This window comes from Coregonus lavaretus, assembly GCF_964263955.1.
Source record: "Coregonus lavaretus genome assembly, chromosome: 8".
In the NCBI taxonomy this organism is placed as follows: domain Eukaryota; kingdom Metazoa; phylum Chordata; class Actinopteri; order Salmoniformes; family Salmonidae; genus Coregonus; species Coregonus lavaretus.
In genome coordinates this window covers 30,797,774-30,811,359 of record NC_139995.1, presented here as the reverse complement: position 1 = coordinate 30,811,359, position 13,586 = coordinate 30,797,774, and the positions used below count along the sequence as shown (strand labels likewise).

Genomic DNA, 13,586 nt, shown 5'->3' with positions numbered 1-13,586 from the left:
ATTAATTCAAATCAAATCAAATTTTATTGGCCACATGCGCCGAATACAACAGGTGCAGACATTACAGTGAAATGCTTACTTACAGCCCTTAACCAACAGTGCATTTATTTTAAATAAAAAAGTAAAATAAAACAACAAAAAAGTGTTGAGAAAAAAAGAGCAGAAGTAAAATAAAATAACAGTAGGGAGGCTATATATACAGGGGGGTACCAGTGCAGAGTCAATGTGCGGGGGCACCGGCTAGTTGAGGTAGTTGAAGTAATATGTACATGTGGGTAGAGTTAAAGTGACTATGCATAAATAATTAACAGAGTAGCAGCAGCGTAAAAAGGATGGGGTGGGGGGGCAGTGCAAATAGTCCGGGTAGCCATGATTAGCTGTTCAGGAGTCTTATGGCTTGGGGGTAGAAGCTGTTGAGAAGTCTTTTGGACCTAGACTTGGCACTCCGGTACCGCTTGCCGTGCGGTAGCAGAGAGAACAGTCTATGACTAGGGTGGCTGGAGTCTTTGACAATTTTGAGGGCCTTCCTCTGACACCGCCTGGTATAGAGGTCCTGGATGGCAAGAAGCTTGGCCCCAGTGATGTACTGGGCCGTACGCACTTAGTGCCTTGCGGTCGGAGGCCAAGCAGTTGCCATACCAGGCGGTGATGCAACCAGTCAGGATGCTCTCGATGGTGCAGCTGTAGAATTCTTTGAGGATCTGAGGACCCATGCCAAATCTTTTCAGTCTCCTGAGGGGGAATAGGCTTTGTCGTGCCCTCTTCACGACTGTCTTGGTGTGTTTGGACCATGATAGTTCGTTGGTGATGTGGACACCAAGGAACTTGAAGCTCTCAACCTGTTCCACTACAGCCCCGTCGATGAGAATGGGGGCGTGATCAGTCCTCATTTTTTTCCTGTAGTCCACAATCATCTCCTTTGTCTTGGTCACGTTGAGGGAGAGGTTGTTATCCTGGCACCACACGGCCAGGTCTCTGACCTCCTCCCTATAGGCTGTCTCATCGTTGTCAGTGATCAGGCCTACCACTGTTGTGTCATCGGCAAACTTAATGATGGTGTTGGAGTCGTGCCTGGCCATGCAGTACAGGAGGGGACTGAGCACGCACCCCTGAGGGGCCCCCGTGTTGAGGATCAGTGTGGCAGATGTGTTGTTACCTACCCTTACCACCTGGGGGCGGCCCGTCAGGAAGTCCAGGATCCAGTTGCAGAGGGAGGTGTTTAGTCCCAGGATCCTTAGCTTAGTGATGAGCTTTGAGGGCACTAATTGACTTCAGTAGCGTGTTTAACACCATCCAACCCCACCTATTGGTGGATAAGCTGGTGAATTTGGTTGTCAACTCTACTGATCAATTGGATTAATAGTTTCCTTATGAACTGTACTCAACAAGTTTAACTCCGCCATCTCTACATCTAGAACGGTTCATGCGGGAGCCCCTCAAGGTTGCATACTTTCACCGATACTGTACACAAACAATTGTCAAGCCTCTGACCACAAATTCTTTAAATATGCAGATGACATCACTGTTGTGGGTTTCCTCCACCCAGACCTAGCCTCTCTTCAAGGTTTTGACAGAGAAACCGCTAAATTAGTCCAGTGGTGTACAGATAACCTTCTTGAAATAAACGTTAAGAAAACAAAAGAGACAGAAATTGATTTCAGAAGGCACAAAACTCCACTACTTCCTACGAAGATCAATGTGGAATCAGTCAATAGAGTGAATACCTGGGAATCAAAATAGACAAACTGAAATTCAATTGACTGTGCCTTCGCAAAGAAATTGCAACAGAGAATGTTTTTTTTACACAAACAACAATTTTTAATGTTGATCGCCATACCTTATAAATGTTCTATAAATCTGTCCTGCAGAGTGTGCGGTCCTTTGGTCTGATATGCATGTTTGGATACATGCAAACGCAAGACCAAGTCAAGCTTCAGTGCTTGATCAAGATGGCGGGAAGGATAATTGGTATAGTTCAAGAATCAGCCACCAACCTGTACACAAAACTCATCCTCCTAAAACTTGAAAGCATTTTACAGGACAGTACTCATCCCCTTTACTCAAAACTCAGTCACAGTGGCAGCCGGACAAGGGGAAAGAGACTTCTTCAAAAGAAAATCAAAACAGATAGATACAGGGACTCTTTTATTCCAACAGCCATTATGGATGGTCTGTTGGTCCAGTATATAGCATATTGCACTTCCACATTAAATGTGTAGCTATAGCATTTTCAATTAATTATATTGTGTAGTTTTTGTGTTTATGTACTGTCTTTTTAAGCACACTACCAAATGAATTTCCCCCTGGTGGGATAATAAAGTTGATCTGAATCTGATCCATGTGGCTGGAAAAATCCCTCTATGCGCGATTGAAAACCAAATGGCCAATAACCTATCCTCCTACTAGGCCTATCATAAAAGCTTTAAGACAAGTTAAAGTTAAGAACAGTAGCTTATTTCCCAAGTATTCTAGCCTATGATAGCAAGGATGAAAGTCTATAGCATAAGCTATTCTTGATTCTCAATCAAAGCTTTATGAGAGATGTACAAAAAAAGTATAATAATATTGTTTGTTCTATTATTTTATGACACAAATAAAGCAATTATTATCCAGTTCTGAAGACTGTAGACTTCTTCTATCCAGCCCATGGTGTAGGCCTATATTGGGTGTAGGCCTATATAGAGGCGATAGCATCGTACATCACAATGTTTTATGGGTACATAACCACGATAGGACAAAGGTTGACATCGCCTAACCCTAGCTCGGAGTGCATATTTTCACATCAGCCTCTATAAACAATAATGATCTGAATACATTGATCCTAAAATATACACTGTCTGAACTTTTTGTCCAGAATCAGTACGAAATTATCCTCCCTGAAGGGTTGAATACCGGTGATCAGTACCTCAGGACTTCCCGCCTAAGCTTCTTCCCATTTCGAGAAAAATTATGACGGGTCCTGTGGACCAATAATATAAAAATGTTATGCCTCAATGCAAAAATACTAAATATGGACTTGCGAATAGCTGCATGAAATACACCACATTACCAAATGTATGTGGACACTTGCTTGTCGAACATCTCATTCCAAAATCATGGTAATTAATATGGAGTTGGTCCCCCCTTTGCTGCTATAACAGCCTCCACTCTTCTGGGAAGACTTTCCACTAGATGTTGGAACATTGCTGCAGGGACTTGCTTCCATTCAGCCACAAGAGCATTAGTGAGGTCGGGCAGTGATGTTGGGCGATTATACCTGGCTCGCAGTCAGCGTTCCAATTCATCCCAAAGGTGTTCGATGAGGTTGAGGTCAGGGCTATGTGCAGACCAGTCAAGTTCTTCCACACCAATCTCAACAAACCATTTCTGTATGGACCTCGCTTTGTGCACAAGGGCATTGTCATGCTGAAACAGGAAAGAGCCTTCCCCAAACTTTTGCGACAAAGTTGGAAGCACAGAATCGTCTAGAATGTCATTGTATGCTGTAGCATTAAGACTTCCCTTCACTGGAACTAAGGGGCCTAGCCCGAACCATGAAAAACAGCCCAAACTTTACAGTTGGCACTATGCATTGGGGCAGGTAGCGTTCTCCTGGCATCTGCCAAACCCAGATTCATCCATCGGACTGCCAGATGGTGAAGCAGGATTCATCACTCCAGAGAATGCGTTTCCACTGCTCCAGAGTCCAATGACGGCGAGCTTTACACTACTCCAGCCAACGCTTGGCATTGCGCATGGTGATCTTAGGCTTGTGTGCAGCTGCTTGGCCATGGAAACCCATTTCATGAAGCTCCCGATGTTGCTTCCAGAGGCAGTTTGTAACTCGGTAGCGAGTGTTGCAACCGAGGACAGACGATTTTTACGCGCTTCAGCACTCTGCGGTCCCGTTCTTTGAGCTTGTGTGGCCTAACACTTCGCGGCGAGGCATTGTTTCTCCTAGACGTTTCCACTTCACAATAACAGCACTTACAGTTGACTGGGGCAGCTCTAGCAGGGCAGAAATTTGACCAACTGACTTGTCGGAAACGTGGCATCCTATGACTGTGCCACGTTTAAAGTCACTGAGCTCTTCAGTAAGGCCATTCTACTGCCAATGTTTGTCTATGGCAATTGCATGGTTGTGTGCTCAATTTTATACACCTGGCAGCAACAGGTGTGGCTGAAATAGCCGAATCCACAAATTTGAAGGGGTGTCCACATACTTTTGTATATATAGTGTAGCTATGAGTAGCCTATTTGGACACCAGGTCCCCACATTTCCCACACCGAATAGCCTGAAGCCACAGGGCTCTTCTCGCAGGCTCTATTTCCCTACATGGGACCATTGCGGACCGTAGGTCGGGATTTTGGGCCTGGTTACATGTACATTAAACAACATAGCATCTTTTTGGCATGTTTTGTTATACAGAAAATCGACAATGAAGTTGGCTCTTTTACAATGGGGGTGAATGGGAAAGAATGTTTGTTTTCACCAATTTGTGGGCGTGGTCGAGGACAATTCCTTAATATTACATCAATATCAACTCGTAGTATCAGTGAGTGGTTGACTCTTGTAATAACCAGGGACAGCAGCCTATGTTCTTCTTCCATGTTGACTCTAGAGCAGTCCCCAATTTTAAAAAATGTTGGTCGACCAAGAATCGTCTGTTCTTTCGATCAATCAATTGTTTTTTTTTAAAAATTACGTGTATTTTTCCATATATTGACACATCCTATGTGTTTTAATCAAATCAACTATATTCACTGAGCTTGTCTAATGCTTTAAGCACACGGTTTGATGAAATACAGTGCCTTGCAAAAGTATTCACCCCCCTTGGCGTTTTTCCTATTTTGTTGCATTAGAACCTGTAATTTAAATTGATTTTTATTTGGATTTCATGTAATGGACATACACAAAATAGTCCATATTGGTGAAGTGAAATGAAAAAAAAATTACTATATTCACCCCCTTTGCTATGGAGCCCCTAAATAAGATCTGGTGCAACCAATTACCTTCAGAAGTCACATGATTAGTTAAATAAAGTCCACCTGTGTGCAATCTAAGTGTCACATGATCTGGCATATGATCTCAGTATATATATATATACACCTGTTCTGAAAGGCCCCAGAGTCTGCAACACCACTAAGCAAGGGGCACCACCAAGCAAGCGGCACCATGAAGACCAAGGAGCTCTCCAAACAGGAGGACAAAGTTGTGGATAAGTACAGATCAGGGTTGGGTTATAAAAAAATATGGAAGAGTGGTCAGAAAAAAAGCCATTGCTTAAAGAAAAGAATAAGTAAACATGTTTGGTGTTCGCCAAAAGGCATGTGGGAGATCCCCAAACATATGGAAGAAGGTACTCTGGTCAGATGACTAAAATTGAGTTTTTTGGCCATCAAGGAAAACGCTATGTCTGGCGCAAACCCACACCTCTCATCACCCCGAGAACCCCATACCCACAGTGGTTGTGGCAGCAACATGCTGTGGGGATGTTTTTCATCGGCAGGGACTGGGAAACTGGTCAGAATTGAAGGAATGATGGATGGCGCTAAATACAGGGAAATTCTTAAGGTAAACCTGTTTCAGACTTCCACAGATTTGAGACTGGGACGGAGGTTCACCTTCCAGCAGGACAATGACCCTAAGTATACTGCTAAAGCAACACTCGAGTGGTTTAAGGGGGAACATTTAAATGTCTTGGGTGGCCTAGTCAAAGCCCAGACCTCAATCCAATTGAGAATCTGTGGTATGACTTAAAGATTGCTGTACACCAGCGGAACCCATCCAATTTGAAGGAGCTGGAGCAGTTTTGCCTTGAAGAATGGGCAACAATCCCAGTGGCTAGATGTGCCAAGCTTATAAAGACATACCCCAAGAGACTTGCAGCTGTAATTGCTGCAAAAGGTGGCTCTACAAAGTATTGACTTTGGGGGGGTGAATAGTTATGCACGCTCAAGTTCTGTTTTTTTGTCTTATTTCTTGTTTGTTTCACAATAAAACATATTTTGCATCTTCAAAGTGGTAGGCATGTTGTGTAAATCAAATGATACAAACCCCAAAAAATCCATTTTAATTCCAGGTTGTAAGGCAGGATTCCCCAATTAGATTTCCAAAAGGGCCAAATTTGGTGTTAGGAGTCACATAAATGAAAAATACTAAATTAGTCCAAAACCAACTATTTAATTATGAAATGCCCCTGGAGCATATTCTGTGCAAACAGTCAGCAAACAAAAAGTCCAGCAAACACATTCTCACACACACACACACACAGCGCCCACTTCTGTCTGGAACACCCATGCTTTGGATATCTGCGTTCAGGCGGTTTTCTAAGAGAAGAGACAGACAGAGATTTTTTGTTAGGTACTTTTCAAATGTGTTGTCAGAATATGCCACATTAGTTTTTAAACTTTTAAAATATGTGAACCAAATAATATCAAGCTGTTAACAACCAAAAGTGTTTGATATTAATGTGACAATATAATTAATTAGCTTTTATTTGTGTATTATTTTTTTATTGCTGTGTATTAAGTTTTAAATTTTACTAACTAGTTGGATGCCATTTACTTTTATTTAAGCTGTGTAGCATATTTAGTAGGAAACATGCTATTCTTTTCAAGAAGATTGAAAAATAGCAAAAAAATAATTGCATCTGGTTCACTCACCAATCAGTGAGAGAAGTGAGAGCGACGGGATGAGGCAACCTTTCTGATGTCAGGCTTGTATTCTGTTGTGGCAATCCTGAGGCACTGTCCAAGATGTGAATCTGAGAGTCTGTTTCTGTCCTGGCTCTTGATAGCATTTATTGAAGAAAATGCTGATTCACAGATGTATATTGAGGGGAACATCGTGAGTAGGAGCATTGCAATATCTCTGGTGTTTTTAAAACGAGCTTGGGGAACCACGTTGATCCAAAAGTCACTCACCAGTGCATCCTTGTGTTGAGCTTTGAGCAAATCAGATGTTCCCATCTCCAAGATTTCCATCTGAAGAGCAGCCTCATCTATGGAAGGCACCAGCTTTTTGGCCTCTGCAGTCCACTGGCCGTCAGCTGACACAGAAAACGGCTGTCTTACGAAGAGAAGGATGTCAGCTGAGAGTTTAGGGGAGCTTTCAAATCTTTCCTTGAAGTTTTCTGCATGCCTGGACACAAAATCATTCATTGCTGGATCTTCCTGCATTTTATTCTTCTCACAATGCTCACGCAGACGTGGAAAGTGCAACTTTCTCCCATTAATGTCTCTTTCCAGGAGGTTCAGCTTTGACCGGAAAGCTTCAATCGCCTCATACATGTCAGCAACAGTGTGGTTCTTGCCTTGTAGTCGCAGGTTAAGGTGATTTAGATGAGACATGATGTCACACAAAAAAGTAACATCTGATATCACCTTGTTGTCAGTTAAAAAGCTAAAAAAGTCGCTGATTTTTCTGGGTAGTTTGCATTAAAACTGGCAGCATGAATAGAGTTAAAATGCCGCTTCAGATTGTCCGCTTTGATTACAGCAAAAAAAGCAATACCTCTCAGTCCAGTCAGTTTTGAACTGACGGTTCTCCTGGTCTACCTTGCGTATCTTGGCGAATGCCATGTTGGTTTGACTGGATTTAATACTTTTTTGTGAGGAAGTGGTCAGTCCTTTTGATGAAAGAGGGTTAACTGGCGAGCGGCTGCGGCTACTGTGTGTGTGTGACACTACACTAGGTAGCTAGTCGAGTGGAGACGAGTACGCAAAGCGCGCGAAGCACGTCTTATGTATGCACGCGGTAAAGGCCACAGGTCAAGGTGTGGGATAATTTCAAAATAAAGCAGAGCCGCGGATATTAAATTCATGTTTATTATAACAAGTGAATGCCAATGCTGTCAGTGTGGGCCAGACATTTGGCTCTTGCGGGCCGGATCTGGCCCGCGGGCCGCTTATTGGGGTTGGCTGTTGTAATGCAACAAAATAGGAAAAATGCCAAGGGGGGTGAATACTTTCACAAGCCACTGTAATTAAGACACACAAATGACTAGAGGGAGTCCGACCAGCAATGGACTTAATTGTGCCGGGCCGGGCCCAGAATTTCTGCGCTGTGTAAAAAAAATGTAAGAGTGAATGACTGACTAGCACCCGGTTGTCTCTCTCCTCCCTGCTGCAGCGACCACCACAGAACATCAAAGTGTTTATCGCGCTCTCCGTGTTGCTGAAGCTACAACATAATTACAGGCATTTCTGACTGAAAAGTTCTGTTACCGAAATCCCTCATTTGTTTAGGAAAAACATTCCTTTTTTTTTTGTCATTTAGCAGACGCTCTTATCCAGAGCGATTTACAGTTAGTGAGTGCATACATTATTAAAAAAAATTTTTTTCATACTGGCCCCCAGTGGGAATCGAACCCACAACCCTGGCGTTGCAAACGCCATGCTCTACCAACTGAGCTACATCCCTGCCGGCCATTCCCTCCCCTACCCTGGACGACGCTGGGCCAATTGTGCGCCGCCCCATGGGTCTCCCGGTCGCGGCCGGCTACGTCAGAGCCTGGATTCATTCATCCTTAGTCATGTTCCACTCATTTTAGTTTTCGCAACAAAGTATCGATTTAGCCAGTCAACTGGGAAAAAAGTGTTGTTTGTTGCTATGACAAGCAGCTCAATTTGCTGTCTGTCTCGTTCGGACACATTCACTTGATATGGGACGGTGGAGATTCAATATTGAAAAGGTCGGAGAGACAGACAGCAAGGTTTATACAAATCTCTGCTGTTGAAAACCAAATGCTAGTCTAAAAGAAATGGGAGATAATGTCTAGATGCTTTTTATAGTGGAGATCAAGTTAATACATTTCCTTGCAGGGTTGATGAGACAGTGGATTGCGCAGTCAGATGGAACAGAGTAAATAGGTATTTCAACGTCATAGATTTAGCCAGTGGTAACTTGTGAAATAGACACCAGCTGGAATGCAGTTTTAACCAATCAGCATTCAGGATTAGACCCACCCGTTGTATAAAAGGTGATAATGCTTGTTGCTAAATATCCCACCTGTCTGATAATATGGACCAATATGTTATTGGGCTCATTTCTGGAGGGGGAAATTATATTTTAGATGTCAGCATCAATATATTTTAATTCATTTTCGAGTAGAATGACCTTCGCTCTCTTCTCACAGTCATTCTCCCCAAAATAATTGTAGGTCCCTCCGTAACCTGTAGTATCCTGTAATACAGTGCCTTCAGAAAGTATTCACACCCCTTGATTTTTTCCATATTTGTTGTGTTACAGCCTGAATTTAAAATTGTTTAAATTGAGATTTGTCACTGGCTTACACAGAAAGCCCCATAATGTTAGTGGATTTTTTAAAATCTGAAATGTATTGAGTCAATAAGTATTCAACCCCTTTGTTATGGCAAACCTAAATAAGTTCAAGTCAAATGTGCTTAACAAGTCACATAATAAGTTGCATGGACTCACTGTGTGCAATAATAGTGTTTAACATTATTTTTGAATGACTACCTCATCTCTGTACCCCACACATACAATTATCTGTAAGGTCCCTCAGTCGAACAGTGAATTTCAAACACAGATTTAACCACAAAGACCAGGGAGGTTTTCCAATGCCCCGCAAAGAAGAGCACCTATTGGTAGATGGGTAAAAATAAAACATTGAATATCCCTTTGAGCATGCTGAAGTTATTAATTACACTTTGGATGGTGTATCAATACACCCAGTCGCTACAAAGATAGAGGCGTCCTTCCTAACTAATTTTCCTGAAAGGAAGGAAACCGCTCAGGGATTTCACCATGAAGCCAATGGTGACTTTATAACAGTTACAAAGTTTAATAGCTGTGATAAGAGAACACTGAGGATGGACCAACCACATTGTAGTTACTCCACAATACTAACCTAATGGACAGAGTGAAAAGAAGGAAGCCTGTACAGAATATAAATATTCCAAAACATGCATCCTGTTTGCAACGAGGCACTAAAGTAATACTGCAAAAAAATTGACAACACTATAAACTTTTAGTCTTGAATACAAAGTGTTATGTTTGGGTCAAAAACAACACATTACTAAGTACCACTCTCCATATTTTCAAGCATAGTGGTGGCTACATCATGTTATGGGTATGCTTGTAATCATTAAGGACTATGGAGGGACCTCCCAAATGAACCACTGATTGCCCACCCCTTGCAGGGAATAGTGTATTGTGCTTTTCTACCAAAAGGATAAAAAGAGTGAGTTTGCCATCTTGTGGTATCACTTGCAAAATATTTCTTACTCATACATGCTGTACATAGAGGCAGTGTCCGAAATACCCATACTTGCATTCTAAATAGTAGAACGTTTTATAGTATGACATTTTTTTTATTGAGTATGCTTTAAATTCCAGGATGTCATACTAACTTCGGCTTTTCATCTAGTTGAATTCGCTGCACACTATTGAGGAAGATAATCATATTTTTACACCGACGTGTGTTTGATAACAGCTGATAATCAGAATAGGGGAACAAGCGAGATTGAGCATTAGATGATGCCTTCTCAGTATGGATGAGTAGTATGTTGATATTTGTTGCTTAATGCATATGTTTTTATTAAACAGTACGTTCTAGTAGGTAGTACTATTAGTACACCGTATGTAGTTTTAGTAAGTAGTAGGCAAAACAGATTTTGGACACGGCCAATCTCTACTTACAGTGAGGGAAAAAAGTATTTGATCCCCTGCTGATTTTGTACGTTTGCCCACTGACAAAGACATGATCAGTCTATAATTTTAATGGTAGGTTTATTTGAACAGTGAGAGACAGAATAACAACAAAAAAATCCAGAAAAACGCATGTCAAAGATGTTATAAATTGATTTGCATTTTAACGACGGAAATAAGGATTTGACCCCTCTGCAAAACATTACTTAGTACTTGGTGGAAAAACCCTTGTTGGCAATCACAGGGATCAGATGTTTCTTGTAGTTGGCCACCAGGTTTGCACACATCTCAGGAGGGATTTTGTTCCACTCCTCTTTGCAGATCTTCTCCAAGTCATTAAAGGTTTCGAGGCTGACGTTTGGCAACTCGAACCTTCAGCTCCCTCCACAGATTTTCTATGGGATTAAGGTCTGGAGACTGGCTAGGCCACTCCAGGACCTTAATGTGCTTCTTCTTGAGCCACTCCTTTGTTGCCTTGGCCGTGTGTTTTGGGTCATTGTCATGCTGGAATACCCATCCATGACCCATTTTCAATGCCCTGGCTGAGGGAAGGAGGTTCTCACCCAAGATTTGACGGTACATGGCCCCGTCCATCGTCCCTTTGATGCGGTGAAGTTGTCCTGTCCCCTTAGCAGAAAAACACCCCCAAAGCATAATGTTTCCACCTCCATGTTTGACGGTGAGGATGGTGTTCTTGGGGTCATAGGCAGCATTCCTCCTCCTCCAAACACGGCGAGTTGAGTTGATGCCAAAGAGCTCGATTTTGGTCTCATCTGACCACAACACTTTCACCCAGTTCTCCTCTGAATCATTCAGATGTTCATTGGCAAACTTCAGACGGCCCTGTATATGTGCTTTCTTGAGCAGGGAGACCTTGCGGGCGCTGCAGGATTTCAGTCCTTCACGGCGTAGTGTGTTACCAGTTGTTTTCTTGGTGACTATGGTCCCAGCTGCCTTGAGATCATTGACAAGATCCTCCTGTGTAGTTCTGGGCTGATTCCTCACCGTTCTCATTATCATTGCAACTCCACGAGGTGAGATCTTGCATGGAGCCCCAGGCCGAGGGAGATTGACAGTCCTTTTATGTTTCTTCCATTTGTGAATAATCGCACCAACTGTTGTCACCTTCTCACCAAGCTGCTTGGCGATGGTCTTGTAGCCCATTCCAGCCTTGTGTAGGTCTACAATCTTGTCCCTGACATCCTTGGAGTGCTCTTTGGTTTTGGCCATGGTGGAGAGTTTGGAATCTGATTGATTGATTGCTTCTGTGGACAGGTGTCTTTTATACAGGCAACAAACTGAGATTAGGAGCACTCCCTTTAAGAGTGTGCTCCTAATCTCAGCTCGTTACCTGTATAAAAGACACCTGGGAGCCAGAAATCATTCTGATTGAGAGGGGGTCAAATACTTATTTCCCTCATTAAAATGCAAATCAATTTATAACATTTTTGACATGCGTTTTTCTGGATTTTTGTTGTTGTTATTCTGTCTCTCACTGTTCAAATAAATCTACCATTAAAATTATAGACTGATAATTTCTTTGTCAGTGGGCAAACGTACAAAATCAGCAGGGGATCAAATACTTTTTTCCCTCACTGTATAAGGCCATGAAGATAATAATGCCTTTACGAGGTTTCAGGTGGTTCTGGTCAGTAATGTTTAGTTCCACTCACCCGTCGGCCTGGGTTCTGATCTCATGGACCTTGAACCGCTGCCGTCCGACTGCCTTCACTTTGACCGTCTCGATGCCGTACTCTTGCTCTTCCCGGTAAGCATAGATTTCAGCCGTCGTCCCAAACTCTGCCTGCACCTCGCCTGTGTCACTGGAGGGTGAGGTGAGGGGTACAGACAGACACAAACATCTAATTAAGAACACCCTACTGTGCTCACACACGACACACCAATCCAATGCATTCAAATACATGACAGAGAGTGAGCAAGAGAAAACTTTGTAGAGAGGGGTAGCCAATTGGAACACAGCTATGGTAACCACATTAAAAACAGGATGATTTTGCGGGACATTCACATTCCCCACCCCTGCCTATGCCCAATGCCCGCCTACGCCCACACATATTTTCTCAAGAACATTTTCTATTTTGAATAGCCTCAAACACCAAGTTAGGCATACTTAATTTCTAAATATGCCATTATCACTGTCAATCGTAAATAACAATTATTCACATTTTATGGTGTAATGTCTGCATCTGTATATAAATCATTTGATCTCAATCGGTTTCATTGGAATATGCATTTAGATCTTCTTGAATTACTGTTTCGTGAGCAAATTAGAGAAGATGGTGTTTACAAATATAGCCGTCCTGTACTTTGTTTCAATCAAAGCACGTTCTGCCTAGTGGTGTGTGCTGTTGAGTTTTGGCAGCATGATCATTTTTTTGGGACTATTCAGCTAACCATCCTAAAAGCTCATAAGAACTTTGGTGGTGTTTTTGGTGTAACAGTAACGTTATACTATGCTATTATATTTGGGTCTGTTATGTAGAATACTAATTCATTATTATGTGATCTTCCAATACATTGATTCAGCTTTGATCTAACTTTACTACACTGCACAATATATACTGAACAAAAATATAAACGCAACATGCAACAATTTCAAAGATTTTACTGAGTTACAGTTCATATAAGGAAAATCAGTCAACTTAAATAAATTCATCAGGCACTAATCTATGGAATACAGATATGCAACTGTTTGTCACAGATACCTTTAAAAAAAAAGGTAGGGGCATGGATCAGAAGACCAGTTAGTATCAGGCGTGACCACCATTTGCCTCATGCAGCGCGACACAACTCCTTTGCATAGAGTTGATCAGGCTGTTGATTATTTACATTTACATTTTAGTCATTAAGCAGACGCTCTTATCCAGAGCAACTTACAGTTAGTGAGTGCATACATTTTCATACTGGCCCCCCG

At 42.2% G+C, this 13,586-nt stretch overlaps 1 protein-coding gene across 2 annotated transcripts in view; it reads right to left on the bottom strand.

Annotated features, from left to right (window-relative positions):
* The window catches only part of LOC311133118 (protein cereblon-like), a gene marked incomplete at its 5' end in the record, with an annotated part of 35,926 nt that overhangs the window by 20,715 nt on the left and 1,625 nt on the right, over positions 1–13,586 (bottom strand). For both annotated transcript variants that reach the window (XM_084166552.1, XM_084166553.1), the window contains one exon: positions 12,328–12,477. In XM_084166552.1, coding sequence (XP_084022678.1) covers positions 12,328–12,477 — 150 coding nt within the window. The remainder of the gene's footprint in view (positions 1–12,327; positions 12,478–13,586) is intronic.